Here is a 27,765-nt window from a genome sequence, read left to right as displayed (position 1 = left end):
ATTGTCTGTGAGGTCGTTCCACTGCCAGTTGCATTCTGGGGATTTTTGGTCTTCTCATTGTGATGTCTCCCTGTGTTTCCTGTATAGATAAGATGTCACACAAAATGTCCTCAGACATTTTGGCCAATAGTTCTTCCTTAGCAAGCGACAAACCTTCTATATGAATAGAGACATTCGTTAGCAATGGTCTTGATAAAGACCTTTGGTGTTCATTCAACTGTTCATCCATATGTGGAGCGGGAAAAACACACCTCCAATTTAAAATATTTAAAAGCAATGCTTTTGGATTTGGAAAGATTAGCCATTTAAATTGACTTGATGAAGTTTGTCAACTTCTCTCTGTTATGTCATGGATCTTCACACCTCTTGAAAAAACTTATTCAGTTCACATACCACCTTTTCTATTCCTTTCACCTAGCATTATCACATCCCTCTTCCTATTATAGGCACAGACTGCTCTTCTGAATAAAGGAGAGTGTTCTCTCGACTGTGTTCTCTGTTGCATTTTGTTGATTGAAATTTCACTCTCCAAGCTTCAGTTAGCTCTACTAAAATAAATAAATAAATCACATGGTGTTTCCCTCCCACAGGGCTAATGCCAACTTCAGGCTGAGGGCAATTTTTATTTGAAATCTGGGAAGGAGAAAAATGGAAATTTGAGCATATTTTTTTCCTAGTCTTGGTTGCATTCAATACAACATTCTGCAAATTCATGTTTCTTTTTACAAAATCATCAAGTTAAATTGCTGGAAGAGTAGACATTGGACAATACCTTTGAATCTACACCCCAAGGTACCTGAACAAAACTAATTGGCCATCCATCCATGACATTAATTAGTACTCCAGTGTATATCACTATCCCTGCCTAATGTATTTTTCTGCTTCTACTGGATTACTGTTATCTTTTCAAATGAAAATGAAAGGCCCATTTCCAATAGATTATTATGACTATGTATCATAAGCCAGGTGACATTTTCTACCAAGATAATTACTCATTCTCCAAAGAGGTTAAAGCAAGTCATCACCATCTTGGGAATATGAGCTCATCTTTGAGTCTATCTTTCTAATTAGCAATGCAAACAACTCCTCACCTTTCTTGCCTCCCATGAGGTCCACTTGCTAGCAGTCATTAAGCACACAGACTGAGTCCCCAATAGAATCAATTCATTTAATAGTAACCAAAACAGCAGTGATTATAGATCTTCCTTTGCAATGAACAGCAGTTCTTTCTTTGTCAGAGGACCCCTTGAGTTCAGTAAAACCATTGTAGTAGTACATGTATTCCTTTTATAGATTGTTGAACCATGCATCTCCATATCATAGCTGCCATCAGTCAGGAGAACTTCTACAGACTAAGTGGTCTGCAAAAAGAATTGTACAGTGGTTCATGAGTGTTTCTCTTCCTTGTCATCTCCCTCTTCCCTGCCATCTTCCCTAGCTATAACACTGAGATTGAGAATAAGTTGTTTTAGAGAAATTATGAGAAATGTAGTACCAAACTCCCATCTAGAGGGATAGCATCTGTGTTCCATGTCTGAAAGAGTTATAAAAAGGAATTGCCTATGTAATTCCTTTTGTAAAAGCTGGTGCTCTGACAGCTGGAATTTTTCCATTGAAGGAAAAATGTATCTATAGCATCCATTTCTAAGGGTAGCTTGAGGACTTGATTACTTTGAGGGACATATCTAGATGGACTCTTTGACCTCTTCCTTCTCCCATGGGCAGATATCCCCCATTTCAGTTCTGGGCACTTTTAAATAGGAAAGGTTGTAGGCCACGGAGCAACATGCTCAGTTTTGCATCTGGAGGCTACAGAGGCTTCTTGTTTGTCCCCTAGCTGTGTGTGCCAGTCAGTAAAGTTGAACTGGTCTGGACAGCTGAGGAGAGTGAGAAATAACAAGTGCTTTTGAGAACGTTTGTCCTTGCTTATGTGCCTCCTGTTTGTGATGCAGCTGGTCCAAATTAGCTTTGAGAAGATGTTGTGCAGCTGTTTCTCTGAAGCATCACCACCAGGCAAACAACAGCACAGCCCAACAGCTCCCTAGTTTCTGTAGCTTGTTTTCTCCCTTCTCTGTCATATTCTATCTCTACACATTAAGTCTTGATTTTAAAAGTATTGTCCCTGGGCATGTGCTCAGAAGTTTGTAGGAACAACTTTACCATGCCATGAAATGTAGCCCCTTTTCTCTCTTTTTAAAACTTTCCAGTTGCCCCTAAGGGCTTGTGAAGATTTTTTTTTCTTATGGGAACTTGTCCTTCTTTTCTTCTGCAGTCTTTGGAAAATGCATTCAAAGTTATTGTCAGCTTCTGCAGACAAGAATACTTATAGTATATTGATGTATATAAAATATGTATTTCTTTGGTATTAATAATTATGTTCTGTACAAAGTACATAGTAGATCTTATAGATAAAAAACAAATAGCTATACTAGGTCAGATTTATGGCCTTTCATAATGGTGGTCATGGTTTTTCTGCTCTCAACTACCAAATTTTTCTCCAAATTTGCTCAAGACCCCTGTCAAATTCAATATTTGCTGTCCATCTCATGCCAACATTTTTGCAAGATTGCTTTATTGCTTGGCTCCATATACTTTCCACTTTTCTTCAAGGATTGGTATGAATTGAGAGATAATCAATTTTATCAGAAGTCAGGGCATTCAAATGACAGCTGTAATGTATTCTCTGTAACAGTCAATTTTGGCATAGGGCTGGGGTACAATTTTATGGATGATTCCAGGCTATAACATACCTGACTGATTCAAGAAACTTGAGCAGAATGTGAAAACTGAGAGGAATGTTTGGAATCTTGCTTATTTATTGGCTTGGCATGTGGATGATATTAGCACTCAGTGTAAGAATGTTGGAGGATACTCATGCTAGCATACATCGCTATAAGAAGTTTTGGGAGTGCTTTGATATTGTATTCTTGAATGGTAGGATTGGATGGTTGTTGTAGTTCTTTCCTACCTCTATAATTCTATAAGTGCTTTTAATGTGTTTCTCCCAAGGAAGGTCAGGGACATATTATGTGTAGTCCTTCATAAATTGTTAAATCCAACAAAACTGGCAGCATAGCCAGTGGTTATGGTGATAGGAGTTGCAATTCAATAACTTGCAGAAGAACATAACTTTCTTAGATGGTATTTGAAATTATTTTGGGCTTCTAAATGCCACATGACCTTGGAGGTATCAAGGGAAACCTTTTCCTTTACCTTTACTGGGCTTCTAAAACTGTTTTGTTTACAGCATTTTTGTTGTATTTTTATTCTGTTGTGATTTTATTGGATTTTATCTAATTGTATGCCCCTTTGTGGGCCTCTTGAGTGGAAATGCAATTTATAAAGTAAAATAGAGATAGACAAGTGCTGTGGTTCATTTTCCAGATAATTCCCAATGTTTTGGTCATAAGAACCTTTTCTAGAAGATGAGCAAACATGGTCATCCTTATTACATCATGCATTCATCTAGGTTCAGACTGGAGGGAAGCTATCTGAATTCTAAATCTTTTAAAAATAACAGACCCATGGAGCTATGCATCCCAATTCAATTCCTCTGAATTTGGGGATGACCTAATGTCACTACCGCTAACATCTCATTTGCCATTCAGAGAGACAACTTCTCATCAATACAGAAAGTCTACAGTTAAGCATCTCCAAGGTCACAAGACTGGAAATTATGTAAATCCAGGATAGAGGAGAGAAGACTTATGATCTGTATTAACAAAAGTTTTTTGAGAAAACCAAATGAACCTTGAATAAGCCTGACCTCCCCCAGATTAACTAATGTGACCCTTTTGACAAACAGCAATTCACACAACATACACTGAATAGCTTGGCTTCATTGGAGCATGAAGAGCAGAGGATGAACATGCCTTATGTATGCAACCATGGTGGACATTTTAAACATTTATGAAGATAATAAGTGATGCAAGTTATAACACAGTTAAATTAAGCATTTATATAAACCTCTTTGGTTTTATTAGGATGTTATGTGGACTTCATTGTGCAGTAGATACAGGCACAATGAAAGGACAAATAAGATAACCAAGAGGTAAGGGATAATCTTTCTCATAAAGGACCACAATACCAGGGCTTGTTTCCAAAGCAGAACTTTAAGGGAATAAATGTAGAGATTTATAAAATCATGGTATGGATTAAATTAACACGTAGAAGTGATACATAATTCAAGAACTTAGGGATATCTTCTTAAACCAAGAGGCAGCAAATTTAAGATAAAGGAAGAGTAATCTTCACAGGACTTGGAAATCTGTTGTGATGGTACTGCCTAGTACACTGGATTTATGAAATATGCAGTAAATCCCTTTAAGAAGCCAGAGTCTGTTGGTGGCTACTTAACTAGACAACCCGCCACACACAGACAACATAACTCTCAGCTGAAAATGCTAGATACAGAGAGTTGGGAAGGAGTATCACTGTCAATTTGCTCAGCTTGTGTTTGATTCTCAAATAACTTGGTTGACCATTATGAAATAATCAAATCTTAACTTAAATGGATTCTATGGAAATATCCTAATTGCTACAATCCAAAATCTTATTAATTAAAGATAGAAGTTCAGTTTTTTTATAAAAAGGCTAGCCACTGATTGCTTATGAAAATAACACTAATTCATTCTGAAAATATGCTGGAACACTTCATAATGTGCCCCCTGGTGGAGCAGTGGGTTAAATCACTGAGCTGCTGAACTTGTTGATCGGAAGTTTGGTGGTTCAGATCCAGAGAGCGGGGTGAGCTCCCGCTGTGAGGCTCAGCTTCTGCCAACCTGGCAGTTTGAAAACATGCAAATGTGAGTAGATCAATAGGTACTGCTTCTATGGGAAGATAACGACAATCCATGCAGTCATGCTGGTCACATGACCATGGAGGTGTCTACATACAACGCTGGCTCTTCGGCTTAGAAAAGGGGATGAGCACCACCCCCCAGAGTCAGATATGACTAGACTTGACTTAATATCAGGGGAAACCTTTGCCTTTACCTAACTAATAATACTACAAAGTTCTTCTCTGCCTGATGTTTCATGTCTTTACTGTATTTCAAAAAGAAAATGCAAAGGTGAATCAAAACAATCGTTTATTTACAAACTACAGTAATGGACAGAGCACAACAAAGGGGAAACAACAATCTATTATCGACAGTAGCATCTCTATATTAAGTAGATTATTCCAAATGTTATAATTGTGGTTTATTACAGAATTACCACATCAGTTTTGATCAAATGCCATTATTAGATCATTTTAAATAGCCTATTTAGTACTTTTAGATTCAGTTCTTCCCACAGCATTGGTCCTACGGATGACAGAGGATGTTATCTTTTGCATTCTTAAAAAGGAGTTTATAAATATGGTTTTGAGGACTGATCTGAGATTTGCTTTGTAATTTTTTTCAGATTATGATTTCAGCAATTTGCCTGCAGAGCTAAGGTGGACCCCTGCCTTTCCAAATTTACTCCAGGTTCTTCAAAGAACACCTCGATACTCTATTTTAATGTGAAAGTTTCAGGATGGTGGAAAATACTGTCATGTACTTAGCTTTCCATGTTACATGCCTGCCTTCTATGTAACAAGCATTTCATTTCAAACTCACACCACAAAATATGGGTGAATTTTAACCTGGAAATAAGGAAGGGTACATCTACACTATAGAACGAGTGCAGTTTGACACCAAGTTAACTGCCGTTACTCAATGTTATGGAATTATGGGGGTTGTAGTCTTCCAAGGTCTTTAGCCTGCTCTGCCAAGGATTGCTAGTGCCTCATCAAATTACTGTTTCCAAAATTCCATAGTATTGAGCCATGGCAGTTAAAGTTGTGTCAAGCTGCATTTGTTCTAGAGTGTAGATGCACCCCTAGTCAGCCTCACTTCTGACTAAGCATGTATAGGATTCCCTTGTAGCGAACTGCAATGAATATTTTCCAGTGAATTCCTTCTAGAGAATACAATACACATTCCACCACATCATAACAATAAGCTTACATTAGAAAGAAGCAATTTATGCCTATTTTTACCAATATAGTATAGGCAGATGTATATGCACGAATGTGAACACATAGAGGTACATCCATTTCGCATATCACAGTTCTCTATACTTTCAACATACATGTTTCAAGCTATCTAGATGAAACTCTACAGCTAGACATTGAAGGGCAGTAGGAAGTAGTATAAATTCAATTCTAACTGGGGAGTGAGGGGAGCCTGCAGTACCTTTGCTGCCCATCGAATGCCTCCCTGCAGTATGCTCTGTGGACTGGCTTGTCCTGTGACTGGTGAGAGCTCAAGCAGAACAGCCTGGAGGCATGTCAGGTCAGGTCTGCTGGATCCCAGGCTTCCTCACTCCTCTGACATATATCTCCCCAAAGGCCCACAACTACATTAGATAGCTCTGGGGCTAGCATGGTATTTTCTCTCTCTTCTGTATAAAATGGGAGGGCCAATTTGCCCTCATTTCCCACATTGGTAACAGTAAGACAATTCCAGCATGGATTCTTTTTTCAATGGTCACCACTGCTCAGCAGCTTAAAGATCATGGGGAAAAGAAGGAAAATTAAAAAGCAAGCAAAGCTGTCTACAAGTAATTTTCCCAATGTCAGTGAGTGGTGGGATGGGTAATATTTCAGCCACCAAAGGTTGCTGGACAGCAATTGTTATAGGTTGGGTATTCCATTTCCACAATTGCAAAATCTGAAATACTCCAAAATCAAAAATTATTCACATAAGTGGCTGAGATAATAACACTTTAGCTTTCTGATGGTCCAATGACCAAAAACTCTATTTAGTGCACAGACCCAAGAAAAACAAAATATAAAATTACCTTCAAGCTATGTGTGTAAGGTATATAAGAAGAAAAGATTGAATTGTGTGTTAGTATTCATCTCTAAGATATATTATTATGTATGTCCATCCATACACAGGTATTTCAAAATCTTAAATCCAAAACACTTCTGGACCCAAGTATTTCAGCAAAGGGATCTTTATCGTTTGTCCTGCTGGCAAGGACTGATGGAAGAGACAGTCCCAACAACATTAGGTAGACCACATTTTCTTCCCACTGCTGCAATGGTCTTGTTAGTTTTGTCAACATAAATTAGGGCTTGAAAACACCACTTTCTCAGGGCTAAATCTAGCATGAATACTAATTAAAGGGCTAGTCCTATTTAGATGATCCCATTGAAAGTTATGGGATTTATCAATCTCAACTAGCATAAGTTCTGCTGAAGTTAGCCATTTGTTTATGCTACTTTGTTCAACTGCCTGCTGTTCTCAACAAAGCAGCAACAACCAAAACCATCTCAAGCAAAAGATTAATATATTAAACATATATGAACAATAAGCTATCAGAACAGTTTCTAAGTTCATCATAGTTTATGAAAATACAGTGTAAAGTAGAAACATGAATTGATGAAATGTTATGAAAATACATATTTAAAGAGAACATGGGGTCAAATTTTTACTGTTTTCTACACAACATAAAGCCTCAAAATAAAACCAAAAAGCAACTGTATTGTCAGTGCAAAACAATGCAGAAGCATCATCTGAGGTTGTGGCCATTTATTCCAAATAGAGATCGAAATAACAGAATCATTCAATATCTCTGAAATTGTAAAACCTGTGAGGGAACAGCAGTGTGTCCATAGCAATCTCTCCTTTGTTGTACCAAAGAAAATGTAACCAAGGATATTTGTGCAGTTTATCCGACTACTAAAATGACAACTCAGTACTTTGTGTCTTTTCCTGATTCATTCAATATCTCTGAAATTTTAAAACTTGTGAGGGAACTCCGTCTTAGGGAGGCAGTGGTAAGAGAAAATGAGAAAAATAGTTATCACAGTTCTCTCTATATAGAACTGTGTTACTACTTTAAATACTTTTCTCATTTTCTCTCACTACTGCCTCTGATTTCTAAGGTGTGTAAAAATTTCAGCCCAACAGCTGGAAGTTCATACATTTTTCATCCCTAAGATGGAGTTCCCTCACAAGTTTTAAAATTTCAGAGATATTGAATGAATCTGTTATCTTGATCTGTACTTGGCATCAAATAATGAAGAATGTTTTGCTACACAAGTGTACATAAGTATTATATTTTTGAGCCAGTGATTTGTTGAAGATTTAGGAGCTTCAAGGTCACCCACAAAGCTTCCACCTTCATTTCATGGCAGTTCTATATTTCCAAATATTTAGTTCCCTTTATGTATGAGAATCAGAGTTTGGAAATGTAACTTTTCAATCTACAGCTCACATAATCCCAAGCCACCATAAGCATGGGGGGACTTTGAGAGTTGTAGTCCAAAAGCCCCCAATTTTTCATACTCTAATAAAAACAATGTGCAAGGCTTAATTTCTGTATCTAGTAAGCCTCACACGATCAAAAGCTGCCCAGTCTTAATTCTATTGAGATTAGAGATGGGAAGGCCTAAAAAAAAAAACCCCAGAAAAATTGAGGAAAATGGGAAAAATTGGAAAGAAACTGGAAAAATGGGGAAAAAACTGGAAAAAATGAGAAACATCTGTTTCTTCCCCCAATTCTTTCCAGTAGTTTTTCAGACCCTCCCATCTTTAATTGAGATAAACATTTGTTTATGTATAAACTCATTTATATTGCTTAACAAAAAATATTTTGCTTAACAAAAAATACCAAACATGGTGTTCAGCACTAACAAGTAACAGCACATCATTTACTATAGTGTATCATAGACTATGTCTTCTTATGTTCTTCCTTTGGAGGGACTAGCATTGGAAATTTGAATAAGGATTGCAAAATATCTTCAATTGCTTCTTTTTAATATCATTTCCTTTGAATCTGCTTAATCATGATAGCTTCACCTAAATAAATAATACTCCCAAGGAGGAAATAGCATGTAGCTCATCATGGTATCATGGTTATGTGGGACTTTGTTTTTTCTCTATCCAGAAATATCAACAGCTAGTCATTTCATATAAAAATAGATATTATCAAGATGCTTCTGTGTAATTGTCACATTTCATTAATTAATTTTTGACAGGAAGTGATACATCATGTACCAGGAAATCTCAGCCATAGCAAAATTAAGTTCTGACCACAATTAGTGTAAGTGTGATTTTTTTTTTACCAAAAGCATTTGAAACTTGTAAATAGCAGGCTCAACATTCAGTAAACATCACATAAACCTGTAAGCTAGTTTCTGGTTTCTGTGCTGGTTTCTTGATGCATTGAAAATTCACAAATTGTACTCAACTGCATGGTTATTAATGAGTAAAACAATCACATGGCATTTTCAGACACTGCTGCTGACTATACTGTAGCTTTCAAAGAAATGTACACTGGATGTGGGCAAGGCAGAGTAAACATGTCAGAGTTCTGCATACTACATAATCTATGCAAAATTTGCATCTTTGCTTTTCACAAAAATGCTTTGTATATAAAAGATGCATTGAATCTGAAGCTGCTCTAAAGTAACTGTTATTAGCATTGGTGTACTCAAAAGCAAATCATCTGTTACCAAAGTGTTTTCCAGCAGTAGTTTAAATAAAATTCCTGTCTGTTATATGTCTATCTTTAAAAAATATATGTGAAAAATTGTTAAGTAACTTAAGATTACAGTTATATAAAACTGCTATAATAAAATTATGAATAAGTGCACTGAAAACAGACCAGCCTTTATCGTCTTACACCTGCATACTTTTAGCAGATGTATAATTTGCAAAATTAACCTCTTTCAAGACTCTACCAGAAAGTTAAGCACGTGTTTGAATGTCTCATATTGAAATTGATTTGCAGTGCTTAACTTTGGTTGAATTGCACCCATTTCAAGAAGTAAAATTGCATCATTTACAAGACATGTCCTTGTATGACTTCTATAGCTGTAGCAGAAGAATGTGAAAAATAGATGAATAACTTAAGAACTTTTTCAAGAAGGGATAAAACAAAAACGATGCACGTTTTTACCATGATGTTTTGGAAGCACGATAATCTTTACTTTCAAGATCTGTAGTCATAAAGAGAGGGCTTTGGGGAATGACTGTAGCTTTCAAATGGCAAATGTCACTTTCTGGTTGTTTGTGCTCTGAATTATGACTCTCCCAAATGTAACATGGAAGAAAACAAATGAGAAAGAATTAGTTTAGAAGAAAAGAAAAAAGGGGACAAGGCAATGCTTTGAAATGATTTGTTCTGTCCTACATGCTGGCCCTGTTATTGCTCAGTCTGCCATAGTCTTTGTAATTAAAATTCTAATCAGGATTGACAACAACCAATTAAGTGTCAGAAGAACAATCTGATAGACACTTCCTTCTGTGTCTATAGGCATCTTCAGATAAGTTTCATCTGTCATATCTGATTGTCAGAGATCACTTTTCTGTGCTTATAACAGCCTGCATAAAAATCAATGCTTCATTCAAAAAATTGCCCGGTATGCAGAGGGAAATCTGAGATTTCCCACATGACTATTGCCTGAGATATATTTATGAATTTGGAATAATCTGTGAGGTCTCTCAACCTAGTTAACTGCTACAATTTCAAAGGGACGGGAGTACAGTCCAATTACTCAGCTAATGTGATGTTGCCATCTCCCTAAAAATTGATACTGACGTAGGGACCTAATTTACAACAGATCTGTCTCTTTTATGGGTGGAAGGCTATCTGTGGACATGCTAGAAGGCTGTTCTCTGCTTTCAGTGCTCCTTGCTAGTCATACTGATGACAGCACTTCATTGGTTGGGTCTCGTCCCTTCTTATCATCACCTCTCTCCAGGTCAATGACATGGACGATTCCAGGCTTCAGGAGCAAGTCATCCGTCTCTATGTGGCTCCGGGTGTCTTCTACCTCAATGTATTTCCCCTTGGACTGCTGGTTTGTTTTATTAAAGGCTTCTTTGAATTTACGCTTGACTTCATCATCGGGACAATAGACGTACTCATAGAGGGCACCCGCAAGAACTGCTCCGATAATTGGACCCACCCAATATATCTGTACAAAATGGAAAGAGAGAAACACACAGGAAGGCATGGATGAGGAACAATGCTTCAGAGAAATGGCAGGCTCCTAAGAGCATTTTATCTGGAATAGCATGGTTTGCTCCCACTTCCTTGTTCCTTCCATGATTGTGAAGCAAAATATGGAACTTCACAATTTCCCTGGCTTAGTTTCTTTTCCCATGCCCACGTCACAGCCACTCATACCTTACAAAAGGAGAGGCAATAGTAGCCAAAATAAAAAAAGTGTTTCATGTTGACAGGAGGTCAGCAAAAAGGGAGCAATCTGCTCTACCTTGAAGTGAATTCCAGGATTCCAGATCTACAGCAGCCACTCAAAAGGCCTTATCTTGCATCCCCAATCAAGATTGAGTGCAACTGAGAGACAGGGACTTTCTTGAGAATCTTAGGGCCTAGAAAAGCTGATATAGGAAGATACGCTTTGACTGATACCCTTGAATTTTAGTTGGATGCTGATCTGTTTATTACCTGTATTAACAATGGTCTCAATCACTTTCATCACGACAATGTGCAATTGCTTTTTGGTCAAAAAGACTGGCCGGATAAATGCCAATTGCTTCTTCAGTTTACGAACTTCTTCATCTCCACCAAAACTTGGTGTACAAGTCAGAGGAAGCCAAAATGCTTACCTAGATTTAGGAAAAGACCCACCGCCAAATTCAGGGGTCACTTCCTTGCAGAAATGTCTGAATCTAGCTAACTGAGTGGCTTTGTTAATTACTATATAAGATTAAGTACATTTTGGTGGACATTGATTCCATTGAATGAAAATTCTCACAAACTGTCTTGATACTTTCAAACAATATTAAACCTTTATATCAAAGGCAAGAAACGAGCAACACTCTTACTATTATTGGACTGCAACTCCCAACATACTTTACCATTTCCTGTGATGGATAGGATGGTGGGACATGCAGTTCAACAACATCTAGATTTCTACCCCTCCTTTGACCAGTTACATACTTCTATACATTTCTGACCAGATATATGTTTCATTATGTTTCTGAGGGGATACTCCCAGGTATAGGATTGCAGCATATATAAGTTTGAATTTACAACCTCAAAAAAGCAATATATATATATATATATATATATATATATATATATATATATATATATATATATATTGCTTTATGGTAACAGATTTATCATTTCCCATTTATACATGTATTTGTGTGTAATTTTAAAAGAGAAAATAATAAACATATTTGTTAAATGCTCCAGTAAGCTAAGAGATAAACAAGCACAACCACTTACCCAGTGATTTTCCCACTTCCCCATAATAACTGCAGGCCCAAATGATCTAGCAGGGTTCATGCTAGCACCTGTGTAACCGATCTGCAATAAAAATAAGAAAAATGATTAATCTTATTGAAGGACGACTCTTTGGTTCTTATGGATTAAGCTTTGATAAGATTAAATTGCTATCCTGAACATATTCCATTTTACTGAATTATTTTTGCTTTATCAGGATCATATATATTGCAACCCCCCCTAAAAAAAATGGTTCACTATTTTTTTCACAAGTACAGCTTTGATGGTTAGACTGCTCTGTATGTTCAAATCCCACAAGACAAACTCACTATATTATGTTCTCCAATGCAAGTGCTATTGATATAGTCAAATTGTCCTCCAGTTGAAATTAAACCCAACCCATCAAGTATATCCAGGATAGTCCTAATGGACAATGTATTTCTAACAGTAATACATTTTATTATTCACATTATACTTTTCAAATTAATTATTAGAAATGGGCAACCAAAAAGATCAAGAAGCTAGGACAACTCTCCTCAAGAAGAAAATTTATATTGTATGCCTAAATTGTATGAAAATGCTCTGCTGAAGTTTTACATTATTTTAATGTTATGTTTGGGAACTAGCTTTTTTTCTTGAGAGAGTAGGATTTTTATCTGGGAGGCAATGCTCTTCTGCTCTTAACAGAGAACAAGAATTTTAAGTGCAAAATTTTAAAAGCCATGGAAGTAGGAGGTATCCAGTGTCAAATAGTCTATAGTAAATAAAGCTGTGAATCAGAACAGAGTCCAAGCAACCATGGTAGTAGGGCAGTTAAACAGTCCTAGAGTCATAAATGCAGTATTTATGAGTAGAGTTGTCAAGAGGTGAACTTAAGTTGCACCAGCAGTTTGGCTAGAGGAAGTTTCCTGCTTTTAAAGGCAGCATGCTCCACTGATGCCCTGATTCCAGGTAGTATTTAGGGCGTTTGTTTCATACCTAGGTTCTCCTTGATGCCTGGAAAGCAGCCTTTCATGCTCTATACAGGGATGGTCTGAGCAATAAACTGCCCATCTCAGAGATCCTCCTCCAGGTCCTCCTCTCTGAACCCTGGTGAAATGAAGGAGGATTTGGCTATCTATCTAATAGATATTCACCCTAACACCCTCACTGGGATATCTGGATATGGTATTTGCTATGGCTATGAATTACTTTCTCAATAGGATTCCTATTGAGAAAGTAAAAGATTGTAACTACCTTCGGTTTACATTTGACTGTAAAGCACAACGTAGGGAAGGAGGTTGCAACTTACTGCAAACAAGTGTCCTATTGCAACAGACAGTCCAATCGCTAATGCCACTGAACCAGTGACATCACTTCTCTTAGAATCACAGCTGGCAAAAATAGTAAAAACCAACTGGAATGTAATTATTAGTTCCACCACTAGTCCATGGCCAGCAGAGAGTTCTGAATGTACCTGGAAAATGGAAGCAAAACATAAATGCAGAAAGCATAAAGAAAGTATGAATGTGACTTGTAGATGAACATATTATATCCTCCACATGGAGAAAAGCAATTTCAAATGCATGAGTGAACTTACAAAAAGGAAAAAGCAGATAGAATGGATGGATGCAAACCACCTAAACAACATATCCTTTCTGTTGCATGGCAAGGACTGGAAAGCACTGTTTCACACGAGTGTTAGCTTTTATTATATGAAGGTAATACTAAAAGATTCCTGCTAAACACACTGATCTTATGGTCTACTAAGGGTCCTATGGTACTGCAAAATTGCAGCTCCATGATTTCAGTTTAACTCCTAGATCTGCACTCTATGAAATCTTGGATTATGAACTTTGGTAATGCATGGGGCTTTTTGGCTGAGATTTCTAAATGCCTGGCTCTAAACTGCAAATCTTAGTATTCTTTAGAATACTGTCATAGTAGTTAGTTATAGTACTTGAATGGAATCACAGTTCCATTTTGTTACCCATCTTTACAAAATTCTGTATCAATACCAAGTGAGGAAAACCTTTTTCTTTCCAAATATTTTGCCCTACAACTACTATAAGTCCCATCTACTGCAGTAGGAATTTTCCTCCAAAAGGAATTTTCCAGGAAGACTTGGATGTTTCAATGTGTCTTTGAATAATAGTTAGCTACTGACCAAGTCCGCCAGCCCTAAATTAATGTTTGTATCTAGAGCACTTTATTCCCAGCCAGGCCCTACAGTTTTATGTTTGCACTTGTCCTTGTCCTGCCCAAATAGTCTCAAATCTGCACATGCCCACATTTCAGCCATTGGTTGTTTGTTGTGTGGCTTATGTTTATGATGCTTTATATTTTATTGAGTTTACTCTTTTTAATATAGTTGATTGTTATATATTTTTAATTGTGTTACTCTGTAACCTTTGTTTATATTGGGCTTGGTCCCCATGTAAGCTGCCCCAAGTCCCTTTGGGGAGATGGAAGCAGGATATAAGAATAAAGTTATTATAGTTTATTTACAGTCCCAGTTCAAATTGTTTGACCTCTCAAATGTCAACAGGCAGGCATTTGTTTACCTTCCCAAGTATTATTGTTTTTTTTCTAGTCAGTCATTTCTTGTGATTTGAGGTTACAAAACAAGAAAAAAAATGCCTGACTTGATGACATCTTCCCAGTAACCATTTGTTTGACTCAGCTACGTGTGCTCATACAAATTGTACAGGGGTAACATTGAGCCAACCGTTACTTCCTCCAAGCACCATTATTTTTAGGAAGGGATGAAATCTTCACTGTACTACCTGAATGGGGCCCAAGTTTTAGAATCCATGATAGTGTTTTCCATCTGCACGGTTTTAGCCTACCTTCATAATTCTTCCATTTTAAAAATTCATTAAAATATGATGATCTGCTACTACAGTGCAGAGTTGTTGTAGACATGCACCCAAAGCGTACAGGTGTTTGAAAAAGTGACCTTATTTAAATGCAGTTCTCAAAAATTCCCAGTTATCTCAGGATAGTTTTTGCTCCTTGTCATGCTCCCTTTCCTGGCTTGGTAATGGCAATGTCATGCAGCTGACATATCAACTTGAAGAACTGACAGCAGTGTGCATATTCTGAGCTGGGATATTTTGCATTGGGGTAGCAAACCACAAAACTGGACTTCTGCATATAATCATATATAATAAAATCCAAATTAACAGACTCCAGCTAAAATTGATGGGATGTGCACAGTTAAGCTCACAAACTGCTTCTAGTCCCCTGGGACCAATGTGGTCTCCAATCTCTACTCCCAGCTTTCCTCCTAATTTTGAATGAAAAGTCTTGCTCAATTTCAAGATCTAGGAAAGTAATTTTGCTACAGTTCCCCTGGCTTGTTTTAAGGTGGTAGTGATTTCCAAACACAAATTTCCTCTTTTTTAATTGAATTCTCACATTGTTCACTTTTTTTTTTTGGTTTAAGAAGGCTGTAATTTAAATGTTCTATTATAAAACCATTAATTAGCTTGAACTCAATTAATTTCAGTTTCAATTAAAAACAGGCAGCATGCAGTTCATGTACGTTTTAATATCCTGCAGCAAGGCTAACTGATGGGACTGCTTATTAGCAGAGAACAAAGCTAGAAAGTGAGGCATGGTCTGTTTTAAAGAAGAGTAACATAGTGAGTGTGTAATATTGTCAGCCATCATAAAAATGACACCAATATTTAACACTGAGGGTTTCATCCATCTCCTGGTGGTGTAATGGGTTAAACCCTTGTGCTGGCAGGACTGAAGACCGACAGGTCGGAGGTTTGAATCCGGGGAGAACATGGATGAGCTCCCTCTGTCAGCTCCAGCTCCTCATGTGGGGACATGAGAGAAGCCTCCCACAAGGGTGGTAAAAACATCAAAACATCCGGGCATCCCCTGGACAGCATCCTTGCAGACAGCCAATTCTCTCACACCAGAAGTGACTACAGTTTCTCAAGTTGCTCCTGACAAAAAAAATAAAAATCCTAAAATGACATTTCAAGCCTAAATGCTATTCCTGAATATTAAATCATTTTAAAAAGATAATATCTATGAAATAACAATTGTTGAGCATAAAGTATAAACTGCCAGTAAGCCAAATCACTACCACATAAAGTCACTTCCTTCTTTTGAGAGCAAATATAAGTGTTATCTACTGTTCAACAATAGTTGATACAAATGCCTTTTATTTGTCTGCCATGAGATTTCTACTTTTATGCAGTCACTTCATAATGGAAATAAAAATACATAAGCCCTTTCTTATAAATGAAATCATGATTCGTATTGCAGCCTGCCTCTAAAAATCTGGTATTTTATAGGCTGAGCTTCCTTTATCCAAAATTCTAAAATGCTCCAAAATCCAAAGCTGTTCATATAGGAAGCTGAAATAGTAACACCTTTACTTTCTGATGGTTCAGTACACAGAAACTTTGTTTTGTGAACAAAGGTATTAAAAATATCATATAAAATTACCTTCAGGCTATGTGTATATAGTGTATGTGTATATAGTGTATGAGTCCCATCTCCAAATGAGGAACATATATTCCTATACAACTTTCAAAGCAGCACTCTTGCCCTGGGATTCCTTACCCTTAAGACTGGAGAAGAGTGGTGAGGCCCTGAGATCTGGTAACTATATTTAAGGGATAGTTATATAAATATTAATAACAAGTGAAAACACCACCCAAATTCAAAGGCAAGGGGAAACCTTTACCTTTTTATTCTGTAATTTGTGCTATGCTCCTATGCACAAGGCCTTTAAAGCAAATTTAGGGCATATTAATTTACAGTTTATACTAAATGATTTTCATTTATGAGATTTAAATCACCCAGTGACTGTGTGATTATGTTCATGCAAGCCCATGAAGCACAATACAACCCCCTCCTCCTGCCACATCCATAGGGCATATGTTCCCGGACTGCACATGGATATGCAAAACCACAGACAATAGTGAACTCTATTAAAATGAAGGACTTCTGGCCCAGGAATACCATAGAGTTGCACTGAAGTATCTCAAAAATGTCTAGAGAGATCCATGGGTCTCATGGATATTGACATTTTAATGTATCTACAGCAACAATGAACATTTTGGCCAGAGTTTATCTGATTTGCATGTGAAACTATTCTGGTAAAAATTATCCATTGTATTAAAAATAGAATGAAGCAAGAGTGGTCTTTGTATTTTTCAACCAAGGGGAAAAGTCACAGCATTTGAGTCTCGGTTACTTAACCAGTAATTTTCTGCCAGTTCCATCAAGGAACTGTAGTTCCCATTCAAACCTTTCGGTGCCCTCTGAAGATGTTCACCCTCTGATCAGTACTTAACATTTTCTAATGTTCACACAACCTAATGTTTACACAACCCCATCTTCATAATATACTAGCATATCTAGCATTGCCTGGGTCCCCTGGGTCCCCTTCGGGGTGAGAAGCGCGGGGAACAAGAACCCCAAATAAATAATAAATAATAAATCAGAGGAACCGCTACCCTCCTATTTTCATCCCATCTTTCTCTTTCCTCTTATACTTTACCCCTTTTTCTTTCTCTTCCTTCCTTCCTTCCTTCCTTTTTCTTTCTTCCCTCCTCCCTCTCTTCCTTCTCCTTTCCTTTCTTTTTCCCCCTTTCTTTTTCTTCCCCTCTCCTTTCTCCCTTCTCCAGCTCTGAGAGGGTCTACCTTCCAATGTCCCCATGGCAACATGACTCCATTTGTGGTTCTTTCCTTCCTTGCTTGCTTCCCCTCATATACTTGTCACCTTTCTTTCACAGTGAGATCACAGAAGGCCACTTTGCCTAGCCTTGGGCAATTCATAAACATCATAAAGGGCCACTGGATTGTCACCTAGCAACAGCCTTTGTGGCATAGACAGACAGACAAACAGACTTTGACTTTTATATAGATAGGTACGTCAATAGCAAGCCACTACAGGCAGGTCATGGGATAAAAATCTAAGACTTTCTGAACTGTTAAGGTTGTCTTTGATTGTATTTCTTTTTAAAAACAACCAGGTAACTTTTGATTTTCTTTTTTGCCCTACCTGTGTGACTCCTAGACTCCCCACCAGCTTCCGGGGGGTAACAAGGTAGAGAATGCCTGCCCCTGAGATGGCACCAAGGCACTGGGCTGCAATGTAGAAGAATGACTTGGCCAAGCTGATCTTCCGAGTACAGACCATTGCAACAGTCACTGCAGGGTTAATATGGCCACCACTGATGTGTCCAATGCACTGCACCATTGTTGCAATGCTGAGTCCGAAGCAGAGAGAAATAAGGACCATGTCCACAGGCAGAGGTTTCTCAGCTCCACCCCAGTTGATTGTAGAGCCAAGGCTGAGGAGCACAAAAATGAGCATTGCCATAAATTCTGCTGAAACAGCTTTCCAGAAGGGCTGAGTCCAGATGCCTTTAAATGCCACCATGATGGCCTCGCACTTACACAGGCGTCCACACTTACTGTAAAGAAAAGAAAAGTAACATCATAAGCTCATTTGGCAGTCTTGAGGTTTGCTCAAAAGGATGATGGTATTATTCAAAACGAATGGGAATAGTGGTAGGCTAAACATTTATTCATAAATAGCTAACAACACATGGGGTTATAGTTCCAGCAATTGGCTGAGCTCACCCTGACAGCTTCATCTTAATTCATTATAACTTACCAACATGATGCCAGGCAATATTTTCAAAAGTGAACATTAATTGCCAACTATGAGAACTGTGAAAAATATTTCCTCCTGTATCAGTGACAGAATGATAGACTCTCAGATGATGACTCTTTAAGGTCTTTCATTCTGAGAAAGAGGAGAGGCAATCTTAGCCTTAAATAAGCTTCTGTTCCACAACCAACCAGCTCTGGTCTTCTCCACTGAGGGATTCAACCCCTATGTATATCTTAGGCTTTGCCTGCTGCAGATGGAGCCACTCTTTAGAAAGAGACTGGTGCCTAGGGGAGATGAGCTGACACAAGCTAGATCAATGGCCTCATATTAGACAAGTGTTCAAGTCATGGCTATCCACGGTCCTGCAACACTTGTCTGGGGCTACCTCACTAAACCACTAATATTAAAGAAAGCGGGGAAAGGAGAAGGAACTTCATAGAATAGTAATGTGGTGTAGGAGTATATGTTAACTTGGCTATATTTTCAGATCCACATTTGGATTGGAGCAGTTGGTATGTTTATTCATTTATTTACACTACTTATATTCCACCCTTCTCACCTCAAATGGGACTCAGGGTGGAACATAGAACAAATATATGGCAAATATTCAATGCCAATTATACCATGACAAGACAGATGACAGATAGAGGTATATATAGGCTTTTCTCATTATTCAGCATCTTTTAGAGGCTGTGCTTGGTTCCAGCCACAGAGGGTGCTGTTGCTCCATCTCCTTGCCTAAAAGCTTTCTTTGTTCATAAACATAGTCATGAGTTTGCTCCAGATTTTCTAATCATCGAACAATACGTAAATGATTTTTATCTTTCCAAACATGTAGTGTAAGTCTTTTAGGAACAGTAAATGCATGCAGGATCCAGCCACACTGGCCATTCATTAAATTGCATGTCATGTCACAGGATATACTTTGAATGAGTGTATCTGCTAATACCAAAGGTGTTTCCAACAAAAAATTAAGATGTTGTGATATAGCCGCACAATGTGATTATGGGGTTAAACCTTCCAAATCTCCAACTTTTCTGGTAGTTGCCAGTCTGTTAAAGTTTTGTTGGCACTGTCCACATTCATCTTTTTGGTACTGCTGGCTAGGTCTGATGGGAACTAAATAAAGGCAAAAAAAACCCCAAAAACAACTATGGAGGTCCCCAGCTGTCTGCCCTTGCGCTATGCCAATGCAAGGAACTCATATTTTTATTATGAACATCACTTCCCACTTGATGGCAGCCTTCTTGTTGAGACTCACAGTCCCTAGAACAGAAAATAATAACCATTCTATTTCACACCAGTCTTCAACCTATGTTCTCCAAATAAAGTGACAGAACAGGGCATTAACCAGGCAGGAAGATGGAATAGGGAGGGCATTTGTAGATAAAGGTGGTATACAGTATACAGATATATGGTGATATACATCTTTAGCCTAACTAACACAACATATATACTCAAAACAATATTATGTGCTTCACAAATAGTTCTGAAGGACTTTGTCAATTATTAGACAACTCATTGAGCCTTATTGTGGTATTAGTCTCCTGCTCAACAGACTTAATTGGTACTGACAATCATCAAACTGATCCAGTAACTCTCAGAAAATTAAACCTTAAACTGTGATGGAAAAGAGAATGTGTGCATATGCACCTATTTATCCAAATAAGTATCAAAGTAAAACTCTCTTTTTGGTCTGAAGACCATGTGGCCATTATGGTATGGTTTTCACCATTTCATTTACTGTAGGTGTGGGTTGTATATATCCAAACTGCTGGATGATATGATTCACTCAATGCTGCCAAATGCCCTTTGGAGTTCAAGATGTGGGCAATTCATTTCAAGTGTAACTGGAAGGTACAACTTGTATAACTGATTGCCTTCCCTGGTGGTCTATCAGATTTCAGACCCAGTGAGTTTTTGAACACCACTAGAAAGGGAGACCTTGGCCAAGATTCTGCATGAAGCAAGCAGAGTGTAACATTCCATTCATGGAGCTCCGTGTCCTTTCATCACCTTGTAAAGGCCTGGGAGAGGCCATTGCAGCTTACCAGAGAGGCTATTCAGAGAAGATACAGCTAGTTTTGAACGTGAATGGAAAATAAATGAAATGGGTGTCCAGATTGGAGTGCACCCACCTTCCTTTTCCCCTTAGAGCCAAGACCAATTGCTTTGTTCTTGCCTCTTCTCCATGTATAAACAGTAGGCTTGACAGCTTTTAGGAGGAAGGTTTTGTACAGGATGCAAAGGGCTAAAGAACGGTTCCTTGCTAAAGAATAGTTCCATCTCAAAATGGGTATGCATAAGCCACAGTTACATATATACTAACGGGATGCATGACTGTATGTGGGAAAAATGAATGATCAGACTGACAGTCAAATGTATGTCTTATTCCAATACTGATTCTGTATAAATGCATTAGTGCCAATTCATTTATAGGCACAACTCAAATGATTTCTTTTGGTCTTAAATGGTCTGGGACCATGAGTCTAACTGAATATTAAGATCAACTGCTCTTTAGCTACCAGTGATGGTCGTTATACCTGTGAGAACTACGGTCATGGACTTTTCAGTGGGAACTCTGGATTTACATTTCTTTCTCCACCTGTTTGCGTCCAGTTTTGATATTATGACAACAGATAACAACAAACCCTTTAGAAATGAAGGACTACCCATGGAAGCATACCTTATAATTCCACTGGAGGATACCTCTGTAGCATTTCTAGTAGGGCTGGGCGGTTTCGTTTTGTTAATTCGTAATTCGTTAAAAATTCGTTATTTTTTTTATAACGAAGCGATAACGAACCATTCTGGAGCAACTTAAAAATGAAACGAATTTTTAAATTCATTTTGTAAATGCTTCGGATTCGTTATGTATTCGTTTCGTTATCGGTTTGAGGTCGTTTTGTTATTATTTCCGCATGTCTGGGGCAAGTTTTATAGTTGTTTTTTGTTTAATTAGTGAAAAAAAATATAATATCACACCAACAGTCAACAACAGAGGGAGAGGGAAGCTTCAGAAGTTCCCCCTGTCCCATTTGGAGGTTTTTTAGCGTATTGCGCAGTCGCGTCCGCCATTAACGAATCGATTCGTTATTGTTTCGTATTTGTTTCGTTAATGTTTCATAATTTTTTTTTACATTTACGAAATTTCGTAAATATCGAACTTTTTAAAAGAAAAATTTCGGAATTCTTTTAAATATCGAAATGCAAAAACCCCCAAAAAACGAATCAATTTTAGAAACATTTTTTTCCGTTGTTACCCAGGCCTAACTCTTTAGTCCAATTGTTCTGGATGAACAAGAAAACATCTAAAACTAACATATTCTGTCAGATGAAGGTAACTGAAACTGTGGGGATCAGTCCTACAGATAGAGGAGTTGGATGGGTGGGCTTATAGTACTTGAAAAAGTAATTAATAGTACTCAAAACAACTTTATCAACTGCTGGGTATTTCTATCATGAAATTGTATAATGTTTCCCTCTATTCAGGATAGCATGCCTTGAAACTGGGGTTGAAATCTATTTAAATGTGTGCAAGTGTCAATACTGCACTAATTTTGAATTACAGTATTATAAAGAATATGTGTTGTCTACATCCCAAACATCTGCATGTGCTCTGGCCTTCACTCTGAACTTTAAAGTTGCTATTCCATGCACTGAACCTATATTCAGAATGAGGTTCAGCACCTTGGACAGTCTCTTTAAACCTAGGGCAGGGTGACACCACTATAACTGCTATGGCTCATTTCTACAGAATCATGGAAACCAACATGCTTTTGTAGGCCCCATTTACATTGACCATAGAATGTAGAGAAGGCTAAAGACTATATAAAACTACAATTTCCACTATTCCATAGCATTGAGCAGTGACAGTTAAAATGGTGTCAAACTGCATTGACCCTATAGTGAAGATCAGTGGTTCCCAACCTGTGGTCCATGGAAAACTAGTGGTCTACAAGAACTAAAATATGGACTGTGGCCTTACTGTTACTACATCATTGCAAGAATATCGCCTGGTCTCATGAAACCATCTTATAGTGCCGCAGCTTATTAAATACGGTTTTCTGTGGGCGAGCAGACTACTGGATGGCATATGTTCTGTATCAGAAACTATAACTGATATGATCTATCCAATGCAATTTTCTCAATCAGCACCCCAAATAAGCACCCCAAATAACCAAACTGAAACTAAAGTTGACCAAAAACTGATTCGTAACCCTTTTGGTACTAATGTTGGAGGGTGGTCCTTGGTCAGGTGGCCCCGGTCAAAAAAAGGTTGGGAACTACTGGTGTGAATGCACTCCTACAGAAGATTCACAACCCCAATGATATGGGAGCCACCAATTACAATTAGCCTCTTTCTAAATGTATAACTGCAACTTCATTCAAACTCAGCTTCATTTTTAGCCAAACAGCCCTGTGAGGTAGCCTGGGTCCCTTTCATTCTGCACAATACTGGGTCACAGGCAGCAAAACAATTCCATAGAGGTGTTAACCCTTCCCTATGCTATCCAAAGCTCCCCCCTCACCCGGACTTACACTTAAATACATACAAATTCAGCTTAAGAACAAATCTACAGGACCTATCTTGTTTGTAACTTGGGGACTGCCTGTAGTTTGATGAGACTCTAGAGAAGCTCTCTGGATCGGAGTGTGAAAACCCCATTCTTCAAAAATAGATCTAAGACTGTGTTGACGAAAGCTTTCATGGCTGGAATCACTGGATTGCTGTGAATTTTCCAGGCTGTATGGCCATGTGCCAGAAGCATTCTCTCCTGAGGTTTTGCTCACATATATGGCAGCCACAATCCCTGGGGATGCCTGCCATAGATGTGTGCAAAATGTCAGGAGAGAATACTTCTGGAAGATAGCCATACAGCTTGGAAAACTCACAGTAACCCAAATCTGAGACTTCCAGTGCATGGAACCATAGCAGTTAAAGTGGACCCATACCACTATAACTCTGTGGTGTAAAGCCAATGAGATCTCCAGTTGGATGGGATTTTTCTCCACCTGAATCCAGTGGTCTTGTCCCTGCACCCCGTGCCTCAGAGAATTGTTAGAAGCAGGTGGCTTCTTCTAGCTTTCTCCTCTCTTTCAAATCCTCCCTGTGGCAAGTGCCTGCTGCAATCCCAGAGACCTCCACCACTTAAGGCTGCATCACCATGCCAGAAGAGAAGGAGTTTCCCCCTCACAGAGAGAAGACATCTGGCACCAGTAGTCGGCTGCAAAGTCCATGCCAGCAGTTCCCCGACTCAAAATGCGTGTGTTTGCTCCAGCACCAGTTCGTGTCAGAGGGAGGGAGGAAAGGCAGGAGGAGCCTGCGAGAAACAAGCAAAATATTATCTTTGCACGCACGAGAATGGCATCCTTTCCCCACCTCCTTAGGGTTTAAGAGGCCAGCAAATGCTGAGGGACGCAGCATTGGCAGGTATCTAAAAAGGACTTGAAGTTGCAGAGAGGACTTGGAAGATGGGCTTCCCACATACACCCAATTTGGAGAAGAGAGTTGACAAGCAGAGCATATACAGTGACGGCGAGGAAACTGCTGGCCCAAGGTATATCAAGTGGGAGCCCTTCCAACTAGGTGAAAAAAAGACGGGGGCTGCCCTTGACCTTTAGCAGGTACAAACACAGCCTTCGGTTTAACGTTTCAGGAGGAGAGATGCACTTCTGGGTCTCCAAATAGGGGAGGCACACAAACAAGGGTTGCTCACCATACTTTTTGTGGACTTCTTTTTGGTCTGGGGGTAACTTTATGGTGCTGAAATAGGTCTTTGATATTGCATCAACAGCTGTAGAGGATTTCTGACAATTAGTAGCAGTAGGAGTCATATTTGGAGAGGAAGAAATGCCTGCAGAAAGGAGCAGCTTGGGTGAGGGAGAGGTCATCAACTTAAAACAAAAGAGATAAACTTAAGGGTGAGTCTGTACTAGACCTGGGCAAACTTGGGCCCTCCAGGTGTTTTGGACTTCAACTCCCACCATTCCTAAGAGTCTCAGGCCCCTGGGGGGGGGGGTAGAGAAAGGGCCTGAGGCTGTTAGGAATGGTGGGAGTTGAAGTCCAAAACACTTGGAGGGCCCAAGTTTGCCCAGGCCTGATTTATACTGTAGAATGAATGCAGCTTGACACTAATTTAACTGCCATGGCTCAATGCTGTGCAGTCACTGAAGGTCCTTTGCGTTCTCTGCCAAAGAGTGCTGGTGCCTCACCAAGTTACAACTCCCAGGATTCCATGACAGTTCAAGTGGCTAATCGGCACTCTTTCTACAGTGTAGATCAGTGTTTCCCAACCTGGGGGCCAGGACCCCTGGGAGGGTTGTGAGGGGGGTCGCCAAAGACCATAAGAAAACACAGCATTTTCTGTTGATCATGGGGATTCTGTGTTGGAAGGTTGGCCCAATTCTATCGTTGGCGGAGTTCAGAATGCTCTTTGATTGTGGGTGAACTATAAATCCCAACAACTGCAACTACCAAATGGCAAGGTCTATTTTCCCCAAACTCCACCAGTGTTCAAATTTGGGCATATTGAGGATTTGTGCCAAGTTTGGTCGAGATCCATCATTGTTTGAGTCCATAGTGCACTCTGGAAGTGGGTGAACTACAACTCCAAAAACTCAGTGTCAATACCACCAAACCCTTTTAGTATTTTCTGTTGGCCATGGGAGTTATGTGCCAAGTTTGGTTTAATTCCATCATTGGTGGAGTTCAAAATGTTCTTTGGTTGTTGGTGAACTATAAATCCCAACAACTACAACTCCCAAATGACAAAATGAATCCCTCCCAACTCCACAAGTATCCAAATTTGGGCACATTGGGTATTTGTGCCAAATTTGGTCCAGTGAATGAAAATACACCCTGCATGTAAGATATTTACATGACGATTCATAACCGTAACAAAATTACAGTTATGAAGTAGCAACTAAAATAATGTTATGGTTGGGGGTCACCACAACATGAGGAACTGTATGAAGGGATCTCAGCATTAGGAAGGTTGAGAACCACGGGTGGAGATGCTCCCCAAGTCGTCCTGGCCCAGAAGGCGCGCGTGCGGGAAGTGCCTTACCCAGCCCTCCAGCCGGGCTCTTGTCAATCTTTATCGCTCGCTCTTCTTTGCTCGGCGCCCGGGAAAAAGTCTGCCACAGACCTCCTTCTCGCCCAGCTTGGAAAACAAGGAAGCCCCCGACCTGGTTTCCCGGGAGCATCCCCTCCCCAAAGCTCCGCCCGGCCTCGCTCCCCCCTCCCCAACGGAGCCACTCTGCCTCCACCGCCTTTGCCCAACTTCATGGTTTGCTTGGGGAAGTGGGAAGTGGAGAGAAAGACCCTTGGAAGGCTCCACGCCTGCCTGCCCTCCCCACGAAGGAGCAAACCTTCTCCCTCCCTCCCTGCCTCCCTCCCTCTCTCTCCGCACTCCCCGCCCCACCTGACTCGCCTTCTCTGTCCAAACCACCGCTAAGCAAACATCCCAGCGCCTTAAACCAACTCCGGCTTCGTTTTCCGCCCGCGGAGCAAGAGGACGCGCAGGACTCACCCCCAGCCTCGCGAGGCTGCTCTGTCGCTCATCTCTTCCCCGCTTTGGCCGCTCCGAGAGACGGGACGGGCGAAGAGAGAGAGAGAGAGAGAGAGAGGCAGGAGCAGAAGTCGCAGCAGCAGCAGGAGGAGGAGCAGTGGCGTTGGTGGCACGAGTGGGGGACCGGAGCGCTCTGGCTGGGGGTCGGGTTACTGCTCTGACTTGGCCCCTGGAGGGGGAAAGAAAGAATGAGAGAGAGGGAGAGGGGCGCGGAGACCCCACCAAGTTAGAGTCCAGCTCTGCATTAGAGTTTCCCTGCCTTGAGAGATGTTGGAATCTGAGCGCAACCTGGCCCAGAGGAGTGGGAGCGACTTTCTGTCCTCAGCAAGCCCTGCTCTGTCCTTGCAGATTCGGGGCCAGGTCTTCCTTGAGTAAGCCTGTCCACTTGCAATGGCACTTTCCAACTGCCAAACATTAGTCCAGTGGTTCTCAACCTTCCTAATGCCCCTTAATACAGTTCCTCATGTTGTGTTGACCCCCAACCACAGGCATGTAGCCGGGGGGGGGGGGGGGGCTTGAGGGGCTTCAGCCCCCCCGAAATTCTCATGGTGGTCCGCAAAAAGGCCTTACTGGTGCATTATTTAAACTGTTATGTTTATTCATATCATGATCTGATCACCATACTCAATATATCCCATATGCATGGGGGTATTGGGGTGATACAAAAGGTTTGCTACGGTAGACCCTCTTTCACTCAGACTCAGCCCCCCCCCCGAAACTCAGCCCCTCCCCGAAGCCCCCCCTGAAAAAAACTCAGCCCCCCCCTAATCGAAATCCTGGCTATGGGCCTGCCCAAACATAAAATTATTTCCATTGCTACTGTAATTTTTCAACAGTTATGTATAGTCATATGAATATCTGATATGCAGGATGTATTTTCATTCACTGGACCAAATTTGGCACACATGCCCGATATGCCCAAATTTGAATACTGGTGGGGTTGGGGTGTGTGTGTTGATTTTGTCACTTGGGAGTTGTAGTTGCTGGGATTTATAGTTCTCCTACAATCAAAGAGCATTCTGAACTCCACCAACGATGGAATTGAACCAAACTTGGCACACAGAACTCCCATGACCAAGAGAAGGGTTTGGTGGGCACTGACCTTGAGTTTTGAAGTTGTAGTTCACCTACATCCTGAGAGCACTGTGGACTCAAACAATAATGGATATGGACCAAACTTGGCACAAATACTCAATATGCCCAAATGTGAACACTAGTAGAGTTTGGGGGAAATAGACCTTGACATTTGGGAGTTGTAGTTGCTGGGATGTATAGTTCACCTACAATCAAAGAATATTCTGAATCTCTCCAACGATAGAA

At 39.7% G+C, this 27,765-nt stretch overlaps 1 protein-coding gene across 3 annotated transcripts; it reads right to left on the bottom strand.

The window, feature by feature from the left end:
* Positions 1–5,073: 5,073 nt before the first annotated feature.
* AQP4 (aquaporin 4) lies at positions 5,074–26,556 on the bottom strand. Of its 3 annotated transcripts, none has more exons than XM_060775204.2 (5): positions 26,407–26,556; positions 18,254–18,668; positions 13,532–13,696; positions 12,244–12,324; positions 5,074–10,960 (listed from the first exon to the last, which is right to left on the bottom strand). In XM_060775204.2, the coding sequence occupies exons 1-5, from the start codon at positions 26,436–26,438 to the stop codon at positions 10,682–10,684; spliced, it is 972 nt and encodes a 323-aa protein (XP_060631187.2). In that variant the 5' UTR covers positions 26,439–26,556; the 3' UTR covers positions 5,074–10,681. The 3 variants fall into 3 exon arrangements, with proteins under 3 accessions (XP_060631187.2, XP_060631186.2, XP_060631185.2); XM_060775203.2 differs by lacking the exon at positions 26,407–26,556 and adding an exon at positions 26,299–26,399; XM_060775202.2 differs by lacking the exon at positions 26,407–26,556 and adding an exon at positions 25,942–26,221.
* Positions 26,557–27,765: the final 1,209 nt, after the last annotated feature.

Source organism: Anolis sagrei, chromosome 4 (genome assembly GCF_037176765.1).
Source record: "Anolis sagrei isolate rAnoSag1 chromosome 4, rAnoSag1.mat, whole genome shotgun sequence".
Classification (NCBI taxonomy): Eukaryota; Metazoa; Chordata; class Lepidosauria; order Squamata; family Dactyloidae; genus Anolis; species Anolis sagrei.
This window is presented reverse-complemented; position numbering and strand designations above follow the sequence as displayed.